General features: G+C 47.7%; 2 protein-coding genes across 14 annotated transcripts in view; one reads left to right on the top strand and one right to left on the bottom strand.

The window, feature by feature from the left end:
• eif2ak4 (eukaryotic translation initiation factor 2 alpha kinase 4) overlaps window positions 1-11,254 on the bottom strand; it is a 189,496-nt gene extending 178,242 nt beyond the window's left edge. For all 13 annotated transcript variants that reach the window (XR_011593046.1, XR_011593048.1, XR_011593047.1 and 10 more), the window contains exon 1: window positions 10,876-11,254. Coding sequence is in view for 7 of the 13 variants with exons in the window: in XM_070878735.1 (XP_070734836.1) it covers window positions 10,876-11,001 (126 nt within the window). In the remaining 6 variants the exon portion in view is untranslated. The remainder of the gene's footprint in view (window positions 1-10,875) is intronic.
• Window positions 11,255-14,396: 3,142 nt separating this feature from the next.
• The window catches only part of LOC139262707 (EEF1A lysine methyltransferase 3-like), a 53,463-nt gene continuing 44,466 nt past the window's right edge, over window positions 14,397-23,393 (top strand). The window contains exon 1 of the mRNA XM_070877859.1: window positions 14,397-14,519. Within this exon, the coding sequence (XP_070733960.1) occupies window positions 14,397-14,519 (123 nt within the window). The remainder of the gene's footprint in view (window positions 14,520-23,393) is intronic.

The raw sequence follows: 23,393 nt of genomic DNA, 5'->3' as shown, positions 1-23,393 counted from the left end.
ATGTGGCAAGACTGCAGAGCTTTAATCTGATCTGTTGGTTGTGGGATCGCTTAACTCTCTTTATATTATGCTGCTTCCGTTGTTTAACATGCATGTAGTCCTGCGTTGCAGCTTCCCCAGGTTGGTACCTCATTTTTAGGTACACCTGGTACTGCTCCTAGCATGCTCTTCTACTCTTCTCATTGAGCTAGGGCTGATTGCCTGGCTTGGTGTTAATGGTAGAGTAATGGATATGCTGGGCCATGAGGTTACAGATTCTGGTAGAATACAATTCTGCTGCTGCCGATGGCCCAGTTTATGGCTGCTAGATCTGTTCTGAATTTTGGTAGTGCCACACAACACAATGGAGTGTGTCCTCAATGTGAAGACGGGACTTCGTCTCCACAAGGACTGTGCGGTGGTCACTCCTACCAATGCGGTCATGGACAGATGCATCTGCGACAGGTAGATTGGTGAGGATGAGGTCAAATAGGTTTTTCCCCTCATGTTGGTCCTCTCACCACCTGCTGCAGGCCCAGTCTGGCAGCTATGTCCTTTAGGACTTGGCCAGGTTGGTCAGTAGTGGTGTTACCGAGCCACTCTTGGTGATGGACATTGAAGTCCCCCACCCAGAGTACATTCTGTGCCCTTGCAAGTGCTGTTCAACATGGAGCAGTACTGATTCTTCAGTTGAGGGAAGGTGGGAGGTGGTAATCAGCAGGTTTCCTTGCTTATGCTTGACCTGAAGCCATGAGACTTCATGGGGTCCGGAGTCAATGTGAGGATTCCCGGGGCTTCTCGCTCCCGACTGTATAGCATTGTGCCGCCACCCCTGGTGTGTCTGTCCTTCCGGTGGGACAGGACATGCCCAGGGATGGTGATGGAGGAGTCTGGGGTCTGGGACATTGGCAGGAAGGTATGATTCTGTTGGTATGACTGCATCAGGCACAAGTCCCCAGATGTTGGTGAGGAGGACTTTGTTGGGTCGACTGGGCTGGGTGTGCTGTTGTCGTGCCCAAAGCCAATGCCGGGTGGTCTATCTGTTTTTTTTGTTTCTTGTAGCGGTTTGTTACAACTGAGTGGCTTGCTAGGCCATTTCAGAGGGCAGTTAAGAGTCAGCAACAGTGCTGTGGGTCTGGAGTCACATATATGCCAGACCGGGTAAGGACAGCAGATTTCCTTCCCTATAGCACTCAAGTGAACCAGATAGGTTTTTTACGACACTCCACTAATTTCATGGTCACCATTACTGATACTAGTTATTTTTAATTCCAGATTTATTTAATTAACTGAATTTAAATTCCCCAGTAGCCACGGTGAGATTTGAACTCAGGTCTCCAGATTATCAATCCAGTCCTCTGGACTTATCGTGCCATAACATAACCACTATGCTACCGTTCCTTCTTAAACTGCCTCCTATTAGATATACCATGAAAGCAGTCATTTTTTTTTTTTTAAAAACATTCTTCAGGATATGGGCATCACTAGCAAGACCAGTATTTATTGCCCATCCCCAGTTGCCCTCGAGAAGGTGGTGGTGGGCCATCTTGAACCACTGCAGTCTATGTGGTAAAGGTACTCCTATAGTGCTGGTCAGTAGGGAGTTGCAGGATTTTGATCCAACAATAATGAAGGAGCAGCGATATATGTCCAGATCAGGATCGCATGCGACTTGGAGGGAAATTTGGTGATGATGGTGTTCCCAAGCACCCGCTGCCCTTGACCTTCGAGGTGGTGAAGGTTATGTGTTAGGAGGTGCTGCCAAAGAAGCCCTAGCAATTTGCTTCAGTGCATCCTGCAGATAGTACACACTGCAACCATGGCATGGTGGTGAAGGGAGTGGATATTTAACATGGTAGATGAGGTGCCAATCAAGTTGACTGCTTTATCCTGGATGGTGTTGAGGTTCTTGAGTGTTGCTGCTGCTACATCTATCCAGATAAATGGAGAGTATTCCATCACACTTCTGAATTGTGCAGTGCAGGTGGAGGAGAGATTTCGCTGAGTCAGGGTGTGAGCCACCTCCTGCAGAATACCCAGCCTCTGACCTGCTCCAGTAGCTACAGCATTTATGTGGCTGGTCCAGTTACGTTTCTGGTCAATGGTGACCCCCTCAGGATTCTGGTGGACTCGGTGATAGCAATGCCATTGGATGTCAAGTGGAGGTGGTTCGGCTTTCCCTTAATGGAAATGGTTATTGCCTAATACTTGTGTGGCGCTAATGTTACTTGCCACTTATCGGATAGATGCCAGTGTTGTAGCTATACTGGAATACGGCTAGTTCTGGAGCACAGGAACCAGGATGTTGTTTGGGCCCAGCTGTTGCTGTTTCCAATGGAATCAGCCGTTTCTTGATGCTATATGATGTGAATCGAATTGGCTGAAGACCGAGGACCTCAGGAGGAGGCCAAAAAGGATCATCAACTCAGCACTTCTGGCTGAAGATAAATACAAATGCTTTACCTATGACACGGAGTGCAGCAGCTCAGAGTGAGAAAACAGAGTTTGGTAAGTGGGAGAGTTCGGTGAAGTGGGGACGGGAGGTGTTGCTTTGCCTTGTTTTTCCTAACTTTTCCGCAGAGCGGCGGTGTACCTGAGCGGGAGCAGACCAAGGCTCAAGAGTGGGGATAAAAGCCAGAGCAGACCACAGCATACGACCAGTGTGATCTCCTGGACTAGTTTCCATCGCCTGGTTGGGTCGGAGAGCAATTTTCCCGGATTTTTCCCCCAATTGGACTGGGTTTTTATTTGGTTTTTTGCCTCTCTCAGGTGATCGCACGGCTCCGGGTGAGGAGAACTCTACTGTGTGACATCACAAGTAAGGCAGGTAAGTGATTGGTAGTGATTGTGCACTAAGTTTTTCTTTTAAATTAACATATAGCAGATAACTAAATTCTAAAAACTAACCTTTATTTGTTTAACTAATTTAATAAACTATATAGGGTAAATGCTTGATTAATACTAAACTAATTAATTAAATAAAATGGGAAAACAGGAGGTGTGTTGCTGCTGCAATATGTGGGAGCTCCTGGACGCTTTGGTCCAGGGCGACAACATCTGCGGTAAGTGTCTGCGGCACGATGAACTTTGGCTCCGAGTTGAGGAGCTGGAGTCCGAGCTGCAGACATTGCGAGACATCAGGGAGGGAGAAAGTTACCTGGACCTTTTGCTCCAGGAGGCAGCCACACCCTCTAGATTAAATACTTTAAAATTGACACATGGTCAGGGACAGGAGGCTGTGACTGCGAGTGAAGCAGGTAAGGGGATCCAGGAGGTAGTATTACAGGAACCTCAGTCCCTGCACTTGTCTAATAAATTGAAGGTTCTTGCAATCCTTGTGGACGAGTGTGCAGACTGCGGGGTGGACGAGCAGACTGACCAAGGCACCGTGGTGCAGAAAGCCATTCAAGTGGGGGGAGTAAAGAGGCAGGTGGTTGTAGTAGGGGACAGTATAGTTAGGGGGATAGATAGGGTTCTCTGCAGCCGAGAGCGTGGGTCCCGAAGGCTGTGTTGCCTACCTGGTGCAAGGGTAAAGGACATCTCCTCCGGGCTGGAGAAGAACTTGGAGTGGGAGGGGGAGGATCCAGTTGTCATGGTACACGTAGGTACCAATGACATAGGTAGGACTAAGAAAGAGGTTCTGCTGAGAGAGTTACATAAGAACATAAGAAACAGGAGCAGGAGTAAGCCATACAGCCCCTCGAGCCTGCTCCGCCATTTAATACGATCATGGCTGATCTAATCATGGACTCAGGGCCACTTCCCTGCCCGCTCTCCATAACCCCTTATTCCCTTATCGTTTAAGAAACTGTCTATTTCTATCTTAAATTTTATTCAATGTCCCAGCTTCCACAGGCAGCGAATGCCACAGATCCACAACCCTCAGAAGAAATTTCTCCTCATCTCAGTTTTAAATGGGCGGTCCCTTATTCTAAGATTATGCCCTCTAGCTCTAGTCTCCCCTATCAATGGAAACATCCTCTCTGCATCCACCTTGTCAAGCCCCCTCATAATCTTATACGTTTCGATAAGATCACCTCTCATTCTTCTGAATTCCAATGAGTCGAGGCCCAACCTATTCAACCTTTCCTCATAAGTCAACAACCCCCCCAGCTCTGGAATCAACCTAGTGAACCTTCTCTGAACTGCCTCCAAAGCAAATATATCCTTTCGCAAATATGGAAACCAAAACTGCACGCAGTATTCCAGGTGTGGCCTCACCAATACCCTGTAGCAAGACTTCCCTGCTTTTATACTCCATCCCCTTTGCAATAAAGGCCAAGATTCCATTGGCCTTCCTGATCACTTGCTGTACCTGCATACTATCCTTTTGTGTTTCATGCACAAGTACCCCCAGGTCCCGCTGTACTGCAGTATTTTGCAATCTTTCTCCATTTAAATAATAACTTGCACGTTGATTTTTTTTCTGCCAAAGTGCATGACCTCGCACTTTCCAACATTATACTCCATCTGCCAAATTTTTGCCCACTCACTTAGCCTGTCTATGTCCTTTTGCAGCTTTTTTGTGTTCTCCTCACACATTGCTTTTCCTCCCATCTTTGTATCATCGGCAAACTTGGCTACGTTACACTCGGTCCCTTCCTCCAAGTCGTTAATATAGATTGTAAATAGCTGGGGTACCAGCACTGATCCCTGCACCACCCCACTAGTTACATTGCCAGCCCGAGAATGAACCATTTATCCCTACTCTCTGTTTGAGCAACTAGGGACTAAACTGAAAAGCAGAACCAGAGATAATAATCTGTGCATTATTACCAGAGCCACGAGCAAATTGGCACAGGGTCAATAGAATCAGGGAGATGAATGCGTGGCTCAGAGATTGGTGTGGGAGAAGTGGGTTTCGATTCGTGGGGCATTGGCACCAATACTCAGGAAAGAGAGAGCTGTTCCGTGGGGACAGACTACACCGGAACTATGCTGGGACCAGAGTTCTAGCAAAGCAAATAACTGGAGGGGGGGGGAGGGGAGCAGAAGATGGTCGCAGTGGAGAGAAATCTAGAATGCTAAAGAGAAAAGAAAAGGAAGCGATACAGGAAAGTGATTGTGGTAAGGATTGTGCCAGGAAGGGAGAGCATACAAACAAAAGAGTGCACTTCCAGGTAAGAAAAAATAGCGATAAGACAAATAGGGCTATAGTACAAAATAATGTTAAGATGCCTAATAATGTTAAAAAGACAAATCTAAAAACATTGTAGCTGAACGCACGAAGCATCTGTAATAAGGTAGACGAATTAACAGCGCAAATAGAAACTTAGAAAATAGGTGGAGGAGCAGGCCATTCATTATGATCATGGCTGATCATGCAACCTCAGTCCCCCACCCCAGACTTCTCTCCATACCCCCTGATCCCTTTAGCTGTAAGGGCCACATCTAACTCCCTTTTGAATATGTCCAACGAACTGGACTCAACAACTTTCTGTGGCAGAGAATTCCATAGGTTCACAACTCTCTGGGTGAAAAAGTTTCTCCTCATCTCGGTCCTATATGGCTTACCACTTATCTTTAGACTGTGACCCCTGGTTCTGAACTTCCCAACATCGGGAACATTCTTCCTGCATCTAACCTGTCCAATCCCATCAGAATTTTATAAGTTTCTATAAGATCCCCTCTCATTCTTCTAAATTCCAGTGAGTATAAGCCTAGCTGATCCAGTCTTTCCTCATATGTCAGTCCTGCCATCCCGGGAATCAGTATGGTGAACCTTCGCTGCACTCCCTCAATAGCAAGCACATCCTTCCTCAGATTAGGAGACCAAAACTGCACACAATACTCAAGGTGTGGTCTCACCAAGGCCCTGTACAGCTGCAGTAAGACCTCCCTGTTCCTATACTCAAATGAAGGCCAGCATGCCATTTGCTTTCTTTACTGCCTGCTGTACCTGCCTACCTTCAATGACTGATGTACCATGACATCCAGGTCCCGTTGCACCTCCCCTTTTATTAATCTATCACCATTCAGATAATAATCTGCCTTCCTGTTTTTGCCACCAAAGTGGATAACCTCACATTTATCCACATTATACTGCAACTGCCATGCATTTGCCCATTCACCTAATCTGTCCAAGTCACCCTGCAGCCTCTTAGCATCCTCCTTGCAGCTCACACTGCTACCCAGCTTAGTGTCATCTGCAAACTTGGAGATATTACATTCAATTCCTTTGTCTAAATCATTAATGTATATTGTAAATAGCTGGGGTCCCAGCACTGAACCCTGCGGCACCCCACTAGCCATTGCCTGCCTTTCTGAAAAGGACCCGTTTATTCCCACTCTTTGCTTCCTGTCTGCCAACCAATTCTCAATCCACGTCAATACATTACCCCCAATACCATGTGCCTTAATTTTGCACACTAATCTCTTATGTGGGACCTTGTCAAAAGCCTTTTGAAAATCCAAATACACCACATTCACTGATTCTCACTTATCCACTCTATTAGTTACATTCCCAAAAAACTCCAGAAGGTTTGTCAAGTAAGAGCTGTGGAACAATGGGGCACCTCCAACATGCTGACTACAACCGATCCGGTCACTGCTTTCCAAATGCGCCACTATTACATCTTTAATAATTGATTCCAGCATTTTCCCACCACCGATGTCTGGCTAACCGGTCTATAATTCCCTGTTTTCTCTCTCCCTCCTTTTTTAAATAGTGGGGTTACATTAGCTACCCTCCAATCCATAGGAACTGAACCAGTGTCCATGGAATGTTGGAAAATGACCACCAATGCATCTACTATTTCTGGGGCTATTTCCTTAAGTACTCTGGGATGCAGACTATTAGGCCCTGGGGATTTATCGGCCTTCAGTCCCTTCAATTTCCCTAACACCATTTCCTGACTAATATGGATTTCCCTCAGTTCCTCCTTCTCGCTAGACCCTCGGTCCCCTAGTATTTTCGGGAGGTTATTCGTGTCTTCCTTAGCGAAGACAGAACCATTTCCTTGTTCCCCATTATGAATTCACCTGACTCTGACTGCAAAGGACCTAGATGTAAACGGATATGATATAGTTGCAACTACAGAGACATGGTTGCAGGGTGACCAGGGTTGGGAACTGAATATCCAAGGATATTCAATATTTAGGAAGGATAGGCAAAAAGGAAAAGAGGGTGGTGTGATGTTGTTAGTAAAGGATGAAATCAGAGCAATAGTGAGAAAGGATATTGGCTCAGAAAATCAAGATGTAGAATCAGTCTGGGTGGAGTTAAGGAGCATCAAGGAGCAGAAAACATTGGTGGGAGTTGTCTATAGCCTTCCAAACAGTAGTGGTAATGTAGAGGACGGTATCAAACAGGAAATTAGAGATGCATGTAACAAGGGTACTACAGTAATCGTAGGTGACTTTAATCTACATATAGACTGGCCAAACCAAATTAGTAATAATACTGTGGAAGATGAATTCTTGGAATGTGTACGAGATGGTATTTAGACCAGTATGTTAAGGTGCCTGCTAGGGAACAGGCTATCCTAGATTGGGTACTGTGTCATGAGAAAGGATTAATTAACAGTCTTGTTGTGCGGGGTCCTTTAGGGAAGAGTGACCATAACATGATTGAATTCTTTATTAAGATGGAAAGTGACATAGTCCAATCCGAAACTCGGGTCCTAAATCTAAACAAAGGAAACTACAAAGGTATGAGGAATGAATTGGCTATGATAGATTGGAAAGATTCATTAAAAGGCATGACAGTCGAAAGGCAATAGCTAACATTTAAGGAACGAATGCATGAATTGCCAGTTATACATTCCTTTCTGGCGTAAAGACACAAAAGGAAAAGTAGCCCAACCATGGCTAACAAAAGAAATTATGGATAGTATTAGATCCAAAGAGGAGTTATACAAAGTTGCCAGAAAAAGTAGCAATCCTGAGGATTGGGAGCAGTTTAGAATTCAGCAAAAAAGGACCAAGAGATTGATTAAGAGGGGAAAAATAGAGTATGAGAGTAAACTTGCAAGGAACATAAAAACCGACTGCAAAAGTTTCTACAAGTACGTAAAAAGATTAGTGAAGACAAATGTAGGTCCTTTACAGACAAAAACGGAAGAATTTATAATGGGGAACAAGGAAATGGCTGAACAATTAAATAAATACTTCGGTTCTGTCTTCACGGAAGAAGACACAAATAACGTCCCAGAAATGCTGGGGAATCAAGGTTCTAGTGAGCAAGAAAAATTAAAGGAAATGATTATTAGTAATAAAATAGTACTGGAGAAACTAATGGGACTAAAGGCAGATAAATCCCCAGGGCCTGATGATCTGCATCCCAGAGTACTAAAAGAGGTAGCCATGGAAATAGTAGATGCATTGGTTGTCATCTTCCAAAATTCTATAGATTATGGAACATTTCCTGCAGATTGGAGGTGGCAAATGTAACCCCACTATTTAAAAAAAGGAGGGAGAGAAAACAGGAAACTACAGACCGGTTAGCCTAACATTAGTAGGGAAAATGCTAGAGTATATTATAAAGGATGGGATAACGGCACACTTAGATAATATCAACGAGATTAGACAAAGTCAACATGGATTTATGAAAGGAAAATCATGTCTGACAAACCTACTGGAGTTTTTTGAGGATGTAACTGATAGAATCAATAAGGGAGAACCAGTGGATGTAGTGTATTTGGATTTTCAGAAGGCCTTTGATAAAGTCCCACATAAGAAGTTAGTGTGCCAAATTAAAGCACATAGGATTGGGGGTAATGTACTGGCATGGACTGAAAATTGGTTAACTGACAGGAAACAGAGAGTTGGAATAAACGGGTCTTTTTTGGGGTGATAGCCAGTGACTAGTGGGGTACCACAGGGATCAGTGCTTGGGCCCCAGCTATTCACAATATACATAAATGATTTGGATGAGGGAACCAAATGTAATATTTCCAAGTTTGCCGACGACACAAAACTCATTGAGTTGTGAGGAGGATGCAAAGACGCTGCAAGGCGATTTAGATAGGTTGAATGAGTGGGCAGATGCAATATAACATAGATAAATGTGAAGTTATCCACTTTGGTAGGAAAAACATAAAATCAAAGTATTATTTAAATGGCAATAGCTTGGGGAATGTCGATGTACAAAGGGACCTGGGTGTCTTGTACACCAGTCATTGAAAGCAAACATGCAGGTGCAGCACGCAGTTAGGAAGGCAAATGGTATGTTGGCCTTCATTGCCAGATGATTTGAGTACAGGAGCAAGGAGTTCTTACGACACTTATATAGAGCCTTGGTAAGATCGCACCTGGAGTATTCTGTGCAGTTTGGTCTCCTTACCAAAGAAAGGATAGACTTGCCATAGAGGGAGTGCAGCGATGGTTCACCAGACCGATTCCTGGGATGGTAGGACTGTCGTATGAGGAGAGATTGGGTCAACTTGGCCTGTATTCACTAGAGTTTAGAAGAAAGGGGATCTCATTGAAACGTATAAAATTCTGACGGGGTTGGACAGACTGGATGCTGGGAGGATGTTTCCCCTGGCTGGGAAGTCTAGAACAAGGGGTCACAGTCTCAGGATACGGGGTAGGAAATTTAAGACCCAGACGAGGAGAAATATTTTCACTCAGAGGGTGGTGAACCTGTGGAATTCTCAACCACAGAAGGCTGTGGAGGCCAAGTCACTGAATGTAGTTAAGAAGGAGATAGACAGATTTCGAGACACAAAAGGCATCAAGAGGTACGGGGAAAAAGCAGGAATATGATGTTGAGATAGAGAATCAGCCATGATCATATTGAATGGCGGTGCAGGGCTGAATGGCCTACTACTGCTCCTATTTTCTGTGTTTCTATGTTACGCACTCATAGGCTGAGCTCTGAAATCGCTGAGGATGCAAATGTTCACAAAGCCTCCTCCTCCCATTAGTTGTTTAATTGTCCATTACAACTCACGACTGGATGTGGCAGGATTACAGAGCTTTGACCTGATCCATTGGCTGTGCGATTGCTCAACTCTGCCTATAGCATTCTGCTTTAACTGTTTAATATGCATGCAGGTGCACCTGATGTTGCTCCTGGCGTGCTCTTCTGCATCCCTCTCTGAAACAGTGTTGGTCCCCTGGGTGGAACTGGACATATCCAGGGATAAATCATAGAAATTTACAGCACACAAGGAAGCCATTCGGCTCATCGTGTCTGTGCTGGGAATCCCAGGATGGTGATGGAAGAGTCAGGGCCATTAGCTGACAGACATAGAAACTTAGAAAATAGGTGCAGGAGCAGGCCATTCGGCCCTTCGAGCCTGCACCACCATTCAATAAGATCATGACTGATCATTCACCTCAGTACCCCTTTCCTGCTTTCTCCCCATAACTCTTGATCCCTTTAGCCGTAAGGGCCATATCTAACTCCCTCTTGAACTGGCCTCAACAACTCTCTGGGGTCAGAATTATACCTATGTCAGGCTGGTGTCAGCTGTGGCTCAGTGGGTAGCACTCTCGCTTCTGAGTCAGAAGGTTGTGGGTTCAAGTAAAGAAATCTAGGCTGACACTCCAGTGCAGTGCTGAGGGAGTGCTGCACTATCGGAGGTGCCGTCAAACTGAGGCCCCGTCTGCTCGCTCGTGTACGTAAAAGATCCCATAGCACTATTTTGAAGAAGAGCAGGGGAGTTATTCCTGGTGTCCAGGCCAATATTTATCCCTCAACCAAAATAACAAAAACAAATTATCTGGTCATTATCACATTGCTGTTTGTGGGAGCTTGCTGTGCACAAATTGGCTGCTGCATTTCCCACATTACAACAGTGACTACACTCCAAAAGTACTTCATTGGCTGTAAAGCGCTTTTGAGACGTCTGGTGGTCATGAAAGGCGCTATATAAATGCAAGTCTTCAGAAGGAGCACCTTTCTGCACCCCATCCCATGTCACCACCCCGCCTCTCCCCCTCTCTCACCTTCCACGGGTCCCGCTCCCGCAGATCCCTGAAGTCCGTGCCGTAGATGGAGTTGAGGGCCTGCACCTCGGTCTCCTGCTGCTCCGAGTAGGACTCCTGCTCCGGTTCCGGGTGCGGGTCGCCCATGGCCGCCGGTGCGGCTATAGTTCCGGGCTGGGGCTGAGACGGGCACCCGGCCCCCCACTCCCTGCGGCCCAGCTGCTCCTCGGCATCACCGCATCGGCCGGCCCGCTCACCGGAACCGCAACACGGCCCGGAAACCACCTCCGGGTCACCAACCCCTCCCTCCCGGTAACCACGGCAATGGGGCTCCTCCTCCCCGGTAACCCAAGGCAACGGCTCTTTGCTTCCTCCCCTACCTCCTTCCTGTAACCCAGGGCTTCATTGCCCGCTCTCCCACCCAGGGCAAGGCGACTGACTGCTCCCTCTTCCCTCCCACCTGGTAACCCAGGGCAACTGCTTCCACCCTCCCCCGTAACACATGGCAACTGCTCTTCCCCCCTCCCCTCCCGCAGTAACCCAGGGCATTGCTTCCACCCTCCTCATGGCAACTGCTCTTACCCACCCCCACGGTAATCCAGGGCAACTGCTCCCTCTCTTCCCCTCCCAAGGTGATTTCTCCCTTCCACCTTCACCTTCCCTCCTGGTAATCCATGACAACTACTGCCTAACCCCCACCCCAATGTACACCGGGTGACCCCAACCCCCCCCCAAAGACGACTACGCTCCCTACCCCCCATGGGTTTGGGAAGTGCTGCCGAAGAAGCCTTGGCAAATTGCTGCAGTGCATCTTATAGATGGTACACACTGCAGCCGCGTTGCGCCAGTGGTGGAGGGAGTGATCATCATCATCATCATCATCATAGGCACGCCCTCGAAATCAGTGAGTTCTCTAAAAGTGAGTTCTCAGGTGACTGAACAGTCCAATACGGGAATTACAGTCTCTGTCACAGGTGGGACAGAGAGTCGTTGAAGGAAAGGGTGGGTGGGACTGGTTTGCCGGACGCTCCTTCCACTGCCTGTGCTTGCTTTCTGCATGCTCTCGACGATGAAACTCGAGGTGCTCAGCGCCCTCCCAGATACACTTCCTCCACTTTGGGCGGTCTTTGGCCAGGGACTCCCAGGTGTCGGTGGGGATGTTGCATTTTATTAAGGAGGCTTTGAGGATGTCCTTGTAACGTTTCCTCTGCCCACCTGGGGATCACCTGCCATGTAGGAGTTCCGAGTAGAGCGCTTGCTTTGGGAGGCTTGTGTGGGGCATGCGGACAATGTGGCCCGCCCAACGGAGCTGGTTGAATATGGTCAGTGCTTTGATGCTAGGGATGTTGGCCTGGTCGAGAACACTGACTGTCATGTATCTTACATTATTATATATAACTGTATCCTAACATGCTATACATGACTGTAATAAGATAGGACCTGTAACCACCAGCATACCTCACCACCAGGGATGCACTTGCAAGAGACAGGTATATAAGGACAGGTCTCAGGCAAGTGCAGCATTCCAGAGCTGTGAAATAAAGGTGCAGGTCCAGAGTGACCTTGACTTCACGACATGTCTCGTGTGAATCTGTACTGAGGGGACAGGACTTTACAGTGGTGACGAGTTACGGGATTACAGAATCCACAGAATGGCGAACGACGGATCAGATGAAAAGTACAATGCGAGAGACAATTGGGAGGACTTTATAGAAAGGCTCCAGCAAAGCTTTGTAACCAAAGACTGGTTAGGCGACGATAATGCAGACAAGAGAAGAGCCCATCTTTTGACCAGCTGTGGCTCGAAAACATACGCTTTAATGAAGGATCTGTTGGCACCCGAGAAACCAACAAGCAAGTCGTTTGAAGAATTGAGCACACGGGTAAGAGACCACCTGAAGCCAGCGAGCAGCCTACATATGGCCAGACACAGGTTCGACAACTACAGACGCTGTGTGGGCCAGAGCATACCCGACTTCGTGGCGGAACTTCGGAGGTTGGCTAGTTTATGTGAGTTCTCCGATGAACTGAGGAGAGAAATGCTGAGAGACTTTTTCATTGAAGGAATAGGCCACGCAGGCATATTCCGAAAGCTCATAGAGACCAAGAACCTGACCTTAGAGGCAGCAGCACTGGTTGCACAGACATTCTTGGTAGGGGAAGAAGAAACGAGGTTGATTTACAATGCAGGTACGACAACGAACGAAATATCGGGACAAGAGGTTCACAGCACTAAACAAGCTGCTACCCCCACACACAGACAAAACCGGGAGAACAGGCTCTCGGCAGCAGGCAGAAGCCATCAAGGGCCACAGGAACGGCCGTTCACACCTCATCAACCCACAATGCGAGCAATCAACTACAAACTGAGAGAAGCTCAAGAGAGATCAGCCAGATGCAGCTCATTCTTTGGGAACACTTTGAACAATGGAACAGGTCTGTGCTGGAGGTGTGGGAGTGGGCACTCGTCAAGGGGATGTCGATTTCAGCAGGCTGTTTGCAGAAATTGTGAATATACAGGGCATTTGGCCCGCATGTGCAAAAAAACGGCAGCTTGGCTGGTATACGAATTGGATGGATCGGAAAGCGGACCAGAAGATGGTGGGGACAGTACCCGGGACACCGATGTACAGCGGGTCAACACGATCAATGGCCGCTACTCTTACAACAGGACGCCTCCAATAATGATGAGGGTCCTACTCAACGGGATATCTGTCAACATGGAGCTGGATACGGGGGCGAGTCAATCTCTCATGGGCGCTCAACAATTTCAACAACTGTGGCTGCATAAAAGAGACAGACCAAAACTCACAAGGGTCGACACCAAACTAAGGACCTATACCAAAGAAATCACACCAGTCCTCGGCAGTGCCATGCTCTCTGTCACACACAAAGGGACAGTGAACCGACTTCCCCTGTGGATTGTCCCCGGAGACCCCCCAGCACTGCTGGGAAGAAGCTGGCTGACAAAACTAAACTGGAAATGGGATGATGTCCATTCCATGTCATTAGAGGAACAGACCTCCTGCTTAACAGTTATAAAGCGATTTGAACATCTCTTTCAGCCAGGTGTGGGCACTTTCAAAGGGGCCAAAGTCAAAATCTACATCACACAGGATGCTAGACCGGTCCATCACAAGGCCAGAGCTGTACCCTATGTGATGAGGGAAAAGATTGAACACGAACTAGACAGGCTTCTGCGGGAAGGCATTATATCACCTGTGGAATTTAGCGACTGGGCAAGTCCCATCGTCCCAGTCATGAAGCTTGATGGATCCATACGAATCTGTGGGGACTACAAATCTACCATAAACAGAGTCTCCCTACAGGACCAGTACCCGCTGCCCAGAGCGGAGGACTTATTTGCCACATTGGCTGGAGGTAAACTTTTCTCAAAATTAGACCTCACATCTGCGTATATGTCGCAATAATTGACCGAGGAATCTAAGCTACTCACCACCATCAACACACATCAAGGCCTTTTTATGTACAATCGATGCCCATTCGGCATCAGGTCGGCAGCTGCCATATTCCAGCGCAACATGGAGAGTCTGCTCAAGTCCATCCCGGGGACGGTTGTATTTCAAGATGAAATACTTCTCACGGGCAAGGACACCGACTCCCATCTCCGTAATTTGGAGGAAGTACTAAAGCGGTTGGATCGGGTAGGCCTACGAGTCAAGAAATCCAAATGCCTGTTTATCGCACCCGAGGTTGAATTTTTGGGCAGAAGGATTGCCGCTGATGGAATCCCCCCAACAGAGTCCAAAACAGAAGCAATTCGCCTGGCACCCAGGCCCCGGAATGTCGCAGAACTGCGCGCCTTTCTTGGGCTACTCAATTACTTTGGGAACTTTATGCAGAACTTAAGCACGCTGCTGGAGCCTCTCCACATGCTACTCAGAAAGGGGTGCTATTGGTTTTGGGGGGGACGCCCAGGAACGCGCCTTCAATAAGGCACGCAACCTTCTGTGTTCCAACAGTGTTTTGACTTTCTTTGATCCAGGTAAAAAGCTAGTTCTCACATGTGATGCGTCAGCGTATGGGGTCGGGTGCGTTTTGCAACATGTCAATAGTGCAGGCAAATTACAACCCATAGCTTATGCCTCCAGGTCACTTTCGTGGGCGAAGCCCGGGTATGGAATGGTAGAGAAGGAGGCGCTCGCGTGCGTGTACGGTGTCAAAAAGATGCACCAATACCTTTCTCGGGGCCAAGTTCGAATTAGAAACCAACCACAAGCCCCTCATGTCCCTCCTATCCGAGAGCAAGACAATAAACGCCAACGCCTCGGCGCAAATTCAACAGTGGGCACTTATGCTGGCGTCCTACGACTATACCATAAGGTACAGACAACTGTGCCGACGCGCTCAGCAGGCTACCCCTGGTGACCACGGAAGGGTCTGACGAACAGGACTGTGAGATAGTCATGGCAATCAATGCCTTTGAGTCCACAGGTTCGCCCATGATGGCTCGCCAAATTAGAGCCTGGACGGCCAGCGACCCCACATTATCCTGAGTAAAAAGATGTGTCCTAACCGGTGACTGGGCAGAAGCTCGCGATGCCTGCCCCGAGGAATTAAAACCCTTTCACAGGCGCATGCATGAGCTATCACCACAAGCAGACTGCCTGATGTGGGGCAGCTGAGTCGTCATGCCTCTGCGAGGCAGAGAGGCATTTGTCCGGGAGCTCCACCTCGAGCACCCGGAGATCGTTCTCATGAAGGCCATAGCCAGATCCCACGTCTGGTGGCCTGGTATTGACGCGGACTTGGAGCTCTGCGTCCAACCATGCAACATTTGTGCCCAATTCAGCAATGCCCCCAGGGTGGCTCCACTGAGCCCCTGGCCTACTAAACCGTGGTCGCGGGTGCACGTAGACTATGCGGGCCCATTCATGGGCAAAATGTTCCTCGTAGTTGTAGATGCATTTTCAAAGTGGATCGAATGCACCATTTTAAACTCAAGCACAACCTCCACCACTGTGGAGAGCCTCGCAACCATGTTTGCAACACACGGAATCCCTGACATATTGGTCAGTGACAATGGTCCGTGGTTCACCAGCGCAGAATTCCAAAACTTTATAATTGACCACGGCATAAATCACGTCAAGACGGCACCGTTCAAGCTGGCCTCCAACGGCCAGGCAGAGAGAGCAGTGCAAATCATTAAACAAGGCATGCTTAAAATCCAAGGTCCCACGCTGCAGGGTCGCCTGTCGCGACTGCTGCTGGCATACAGATCTCGTTTGCACTCATTGACTGGGATCCCCCCGCGCAACTGTTGATGAAAAGGACTTTAAAAACAAGGCTCTCATTAATCCTCCCAGACATGCACGAAATCGTTGAGGCAAAGCGCCGTAAGCTGACTGAGTACCATGACAGAAATTCGAGGGGGAGATTGAATGAGATAGGGGACAAAGTGTTTGTACTAAATATGGCAGGGGTCCCAAATGACTTGCAGGGACAGTAATGGGCAAGGAAGGAAACAGGCTACTGGTAGTACATAGAAACATAGAAAATAGGTGCAGGAGCAGGCCATTCAGCCCTTCTAGCCTGCACCGCCATTCAATGAGTTCATGGCTGAACATGAAACTTCAGTACCCCCTTCCTGCTTTCTCGCCATAACCCTTGATCCCCCGAGTAGTAAGGACTTCATCTAACTCCCTTTTGAATATATTTAGTGAATTGGCCTCAACTACTTTCTGTGGTAGAGAATTCCACAGGTTCACCACTCTCTGGGTGAAGAAGTTTCTCCTCATCTCGGTCCTAAATGGCTTACCCCTTATCCTCAGACTGTGACCCCTGGTTCTGGACTTCCCCAACATTGGGAACATTCTTTCTGCATCTAACCTGTCTAAACCCGTCAGAATTTTAAACGTTTCTATGAGGTCCCCTCTCATTCTTCTGAACTCCAGTGAATACAATCCCAATTGATCCAATCTTTCTTGATAGGTCAGTCCCGCCATCCCGGGAATCAGTCTGGTGAACCTTCGCTGCACTCCCTCAATAGCAAGAATGTCCTTCCTCAAGTTAGGAGACCAAAACTGTACACAATACTCCAGGTGTGGCCTCACCAAGGCCCTGTACAACTGTAGCAACACCTCCCTGCCCCTGTATTCAAATCCCCTCGCTATGAAGGCCAACATGCCATTTGCTTTCTTAACCGCCTGCTGTACCTGCATGCCAACCTTCAATGACTGATGTACCATGACACCCAGGTCTCGTTGCACCTTCCCTTTTCCTAATCTGTCACCATTCAGATAATAGTCTGTCTCTCTGTTTTTACCACCAAAGTGGATAACCTCACATTTATCCACATTATACTTCATCTGCCATGCATTTGCCCACTCACCTAACCTATCCAAGTCACTCTGCAGCCTAATAGCATCCTCCTCGCAGCTCACACTGCCACCCAACTTAGTATCATCCGCAAATTTGGAGATACTGCATTTAATCCCCTCGTCTAAATCATTAATGTACAATGTAAACAGCTGGGGCCCCAGCACAGAACCTTGCGGCACTCCACTAGTCACTGCCTGCCATTCTGAAAAGTACCCATTTACTCCTACTCTTTGCTTCCTGTCTGACAACCAGTTCTCAATCCACGTCAGCACACTACCCCCAATCCCATGTGCTTTAACTTTGCACATTAATCTCTTGTGTGGGACCTTGTCGAAAGCCTTCTGAAAGTCCAAATATACCACATCAACTGGTTCTCCCTTGTCCACTTTACTGGAAACATCCTCAAAAAATTCCAGAAGATTTGTCAAGCATGATTTCCCTTTCACAAATCCATGCTGACTTGGACCTATCATGTCACCATTTTCCAGATGCACTGCTATGACATCCTTAATAATTGATTCCATCACTTTACCCACTACTGAGGTCAGGCTGACCGGTCTATAATTCCCTGTTTTCTCTCTCCCTCCTTTTTTAAAAAGTGGGGTTACATTGGCTACCCTCCACTCCATAGGAACTGATCCAGAGTCAATGGAATGTTGGAAAATGACTGTCAATGCATCCGCTATTTCCAAGGCCACCTCCTTAAGTACTCTAGGATGCAGTCCATCAGGCCCTGGGGATTTATCGGCCTTCAATCCCATCAATTTCCCCAACACAATTTCCCGACTAATAAAGATTTCCCTCAGTTCCTCTTCCTTACTAGACCCTCTGACCCCTTTTATATCCGGAAGGTTGTTTGTATCCTCCTTAGTGAATACCGAACCAAAGTACTTGTTCAATTGATCCGCCATTTCTTTGCTCCCCGTTATGACTTCCCCTGATTCTGACTGCAGGGGACCTACGTTTGTCTTCACCAACCTTTTTCTCTTTACATACCTATAGAAACTTTTGCAATCCGCCTTAATGTTCCCTGCAAGCTTCTTCTCGTACTCCATTTTCCCTGTCCTAATCAAACCCTTTGTCCTCCTCTGCTGAGTTCTAAATTTCTCCCAGTCCCCAGGTTCGCTGCTATTTCTGGCCAATTTGTATGCCACTTCCTTGGCTTTAATACTATCCCTGATTTCCCTAGATAGCCACGGTTGAGCCAACTTCCCCTTTTTATTTTTACGCCAGACAGGAATGTACAATTGTTGTACTTCATCCATGCGGTCTCTAAATGTCTGCCATTGCCCATCCACAGTCAACCCCCTAAGTATCATTCGCCAATCTATCCTAGCCAATTCACGCCTCATACCTTCAAAGTTACCCTTCTTTAAGTTCTGGACCATGGTCTCTGAAATTACTGTTTCATTCTCCATCCTAATGCAGAATTCCAACATATTATGGTCACTCTTCCCCAAGGGGCCTCGCACAATGAGATTGCTAATTAATCCTCTCTCATTACACAACACCCAGTCTAAGATGGCCTCCCCCCTAGTTGGTTCCTCAACATATTGGTCTAGAAAACCATCCCTTATGCACTCCAGGAAATCCTCCTCGACCGTATTGCTTCCAGTTTGGCTAGCCCAATCTATGTGCATATTAAAGTCACCCATTATAACTGCTGCACCTTTATTGCATGCACCCCTAATTTCCTGTTTGATGCCCTCCCCAACATCCCTATTACTGTTTGGAGGTCTGTACACAACTCCTACTAACGTTTTTTGCCCTTTGGTGTTCTGCAGCTCTACCCATATAGATTCCACATCATCCAAGCTAATGTCTTTCCTAACTATTGCATTAATCTCCTCTTTAACCAGCAATGCTACCCCACCTCCTTTTCCTTTTATTCTATCCTTCCTGAATGTTGAATACCCCTGAATGTTGAGTTCCCAGCCCTGATCATCCTGGAGCCACGTCTCCGTAATCCCAATCACATCATATTTGTTAACATCTATTTGCACAATTAATTCATCCACCTTATTGCGGATACTCCTTGCATTAAGACACAAAGCCTTCAGGCTTGTTTTATTAACACCCTTTGTCCTTTTAGAATTTTGCTGTACAGTGGCCCTTTTTGCTCTTTGCCTTGGGTTTCTCTGCCCTCCACTTTTCCTCATCTCCTTTCTGTCTTTTGCTTTTGGCTCCTTTTTGTTTCCCTCTGTCTCCCTGCATTGGTTCCCATCCCCCTGCCATATTAGTTTAAATCCTCCCCAACAGCACTAGCAAACACTCCCCCTAGGACATTGGTTCCAGTCCTGCCCAGGTGCAGACCGTCCGGTTTGTACTGGTCCCACCTCCCCCAGAACCGGTCCCAATGCCCCAGGAATTTGAATCCCTCCCTGCTGCACCACTGCTCAAGCCACGTATTCATCTGCGCTATCCTGCGATTCCTACTCTGACTATCACGTGGCACTGGTAGCAATCCCGAGATTACTACTTTTGAGGTCCTACTTTTTAATTTAGCTCCTAGCTCCTTAAATTCGTTTCGTAGGACCTCATCCCTTTTTTTGCCTATGTCGTTGCCTATGGACAATGGCAAAACTTGCCGGAGGCATGTAGACCAAGTCAAAAGCAGATTTACCAACAGCACTGCGGAACCAGAGGCAGACTACAATGTGGAACTCGCACCACACCTGGTGGACAGACAGAGGGAACAACCTGAGGAAAGGGCAATCCCAACAGACAGCCCAGGCGAGATACCAGCAACCACACCTAAAGAAAAACAGACACCAAGGCAAACAACTGAACCACAACTCAGACGCTCCACACGAGAGCGTAGACCACCTGAGAGACTGAACATATAAAGACAAGACCTTGGGGGAGGGTGATGTCATGTATCTTACATTATTATATATAACTGTATCCTAACATGCTATATATAACTGTAATAAGATATGACCTGTAACCACCAGCATACCTCACCACCAGGGGTGCACTTGCAAGAGGCAGGTATATAAGGACAGGTCTCAGGCAAGTGTAGCATTCCAGAGCTGTGAAATAAAGGTGCAGGTCCAAAGTGACCTTGACTTCACTACATGCCTCGTGTGAATCTATACTGAGGGGTCAGGACTTCACACTGACGTTGGTGTGTCTGTCCTCCCAGGGGATTTGCAAGATCTTCTGGAGACATCGTTGGTGGTATCTCTCCAGTGATTTGAGGTGTCTACTGTACATGGTCCACGTCTCTGAGCCATACAGGAGGGCAGGTACCACTGTAGACCATAAGGAGGGAGTGAATGTTTAAGGTGGTGGGTGGGGTGCCAATCAGGCGGGCTGCTTTGTCCCGGATGGTGTCGAGCTTCTTGAGTGTTGTTGGAACTGAACTCATCCTGGCAAGTGGAGAGTAATCCATCACACTCCTGACTTGTATCTTGCAGATTGTGGAATGGTTTTGGGGAGTCAGAAGGTGAGACACTCGCCGCAGAATATCCAGCCTCTGACCTGCTCCATCCTTCCACCCCTGGGGCATTGGGGCATCAGTCCTATATATCTGCAGGAGAGCAGAGTGGAAGAGTTGAGTGATGCATTTGAACCCCCGATCTAGTCTGTCCACCAACTTGTCAAATCCGGTCGAGACGTTTGCACCCAGAGTCTGCACAGCAGCTGTCTGAGCCTGGAGACAGGTCTGGTTGCAGTGACTCGTGAGCGCCCAGCTACAATTTGCATGAAGGTGGCCACATGCTCCAAAGTCCATGCTGAGTGGAGAAACTCTGTGACATCATCCCACATCAGGTGGAATTGGACTCCTCCATCCTCTCTGCCATTGTGTGCCTGGCAGGACTGCCAACACCTGACACAGTTGCTGCTGTGTCTCCAGTATTCTCCTTTTCATTGCTGGCCCCCGGAGGGATCTGCATCTCTGACCAGCTGAGCAGTGCTTGGAGAGGGCGACATACTCTCCTCAGCTGTCCCTGCCACCACTGTCTGCTCATGCTCACTTGTACCGTGAGAGTTACCAGGTGCCGTCCATATACCTGACTAAGAGGCCCAACCGATTTGTTCCTATCTGCACTGTTTCCTGGACTGCGTGTATTCTGTGACGGTGCACCCTCAGATGATATGAGTTCCTTGAGGAGTCTTTGCCCTCGACAGGCAGGGGCTTGTGGTCTTTGTATGATGGCCAGGCCTGTGTCAGCTGTGGCTCAGTTGGTAGCACTCTCACCTCTGGGTCAAAAGGTTTTGGGTTCAAGTCCACATATGCGCTCCATCACCGAGACCACATGCTTCTATCTCCGTGACATTGCTCGTTTCTGCACCTGTCTCAACTCATCTGCTGCTGCAACAGCCATCCATGAATTGAGCACAAAAATCGAAGTTGACACTCCAGTGCAGTACTGAGGGAATGCTACAATGTCAGAGGTGCCATTTCGTGGCCTCGCTACTCCCATCATGTCAATTGCAGATAAATCCATCTCTGATCGCTTCCTCGTATCACTCTCCACCCACATCCCCCACCCCAACCCTACCTCCTTCTGTGTCTGCTCCTGGAAAAAAACTCTCCCAACTCTCTTACAACTGCACTTATGAACTCCCAACTGTCCAGCCTTTGGCCCTCCATTCACCATGACATTTCTGCAACGGCCGATCTGCTTAACCACACCCTCACCACCACCTTTGATGCCCTTGTCCCTGTTTAAACAATTACTCTCTTTCACTCTCTTTCCTCTGGTACAGCCCTGATCTTCGCTCCAAGTCCAAGGGACACAGACTTGAACGGATATGGCAGACAACTGGTTTAGCCATTCACCGGCAGATCTGGCTAGACCCCATAAAGCATTATCGGGTCCTGCTCTCGTCCCCAAAATTGTTCACTATTCCAGGATCATTCTGGAATGCAAAGATCACCCCCTATAATTCTCTACTTTTTAAACCCCTCTCCCCAGTCTCCACCCTCACCTCCAACAATAAGTGTGAGGAGCTCAGGGACTTCTTTGTCTCTAAGATTGAGACCATCCATTCAGCTGCCTCTGCCTCTTCCCTTCCTTCTCCTAGCCCTCTGGGCGCAACCTCCTCTAAGGATCCCCCTGCCCTAGCCCTGACCTCACATCTCTCTCCAGTTTCTCTCTGATCTCCCCTCATGACTTCTCTGAACTCATCTTGTCCATGAGACCCACTTCCTGCTCCCTTGACACTATTCCCGCCAAACTACTGACCAGCCAACTTCCTTTTCTGGCTCCCACGTTAGCCGACATTGTTAACGGTTCTCTCCTCAGCTACTATGCCACTCTCGCTCAAATCTGCTGTCATCACCCCTCTCAAAAAATTAACTTTTGATCCCTCCGTCCTTGCAAACTACGGCCCCATCTCCAGCCTCCCTTTCCTCTCCAAAGTCCTTGAACGTGTTGTCGCCTCCCAAATCCGTGCCCATCCTTCCCACAATTTCATGTTTGAATTCCCTCCAATCTGGTTTCCACGACTGCCACAGTGCCAAAATGGCTCTTATCAAAGTCACATCCTTTGTGACTGTGACGAAGGCAAATTATCCCTCCTCGTCCTTCTTGACCTGTCTGCAGCCTTTGACACGGTTGACCTCTCCATCCTTCTCCAACGCCTCCCCACCGTCTTCCAGCTGGGTGGAACTGTAAGACATGTCTACCTTGCTTCTGTCTAACAGTATTTGGAGTTCGAACCCATAGTGGAACAGACAACGCGAGACAAACGACTTCAGGGTAACTTCTTTACTTAAAATCAATCTATGATTACAAGCAAGTGCAAGCATGGATACAACAACAACAACTTTTATTTATATAGTGCCTTTAACATAGTAAAACGTCCCAAGGTGCTTCACAACAGTGTTATAAGACAAAAAAGATAAATTTGACACCGAGCAACATAAGAAGAAATTACGGCAGATGAGACGTAGGTCTTAAGGAGCGTCTTAAAAGAAGAAAGACATAGAGAGGCGAAGAGGTTTAGGGAGGGAGTTCCAGAGCTAAGGGCCCAGGCAGCTGAAGGCATGACCACCAATGGTTGAGCAGTTATAACCAGGGCTGCTCAAGAGGGCAGAATTTGAGGAGCGCAGACATCTCGTGGGGTTGTGAGGCTGAAAAAGATGACAGAGATCGGGAGGGGCGAAGCCATGGAGAGATTTGTAAACAAGGATGAGAATTTTGAAATCGAGGTGTTGCTTAACCGGGAGCCAATGTAGGTTAGCG

This window comes from Pristiophorus japonicus, chromosome 4 (assembly GCF_044704955.1).
Source record: "Pristiophorus japonicus isolate sPriJap1 chromosome 4, sPriJap1.hap1, whole genome shotgun sequence".
In the NCBI taxonomy this organism is placed as follows: Eukaryota; Metazoa; Chordata; class Chondrichthyes; family Pristiophoridae; genus Pristiophorus; species Pristiophorus japonicus.
This window is presented reverse-complemented; position numbering and strand designations above follow the sequence as displayed.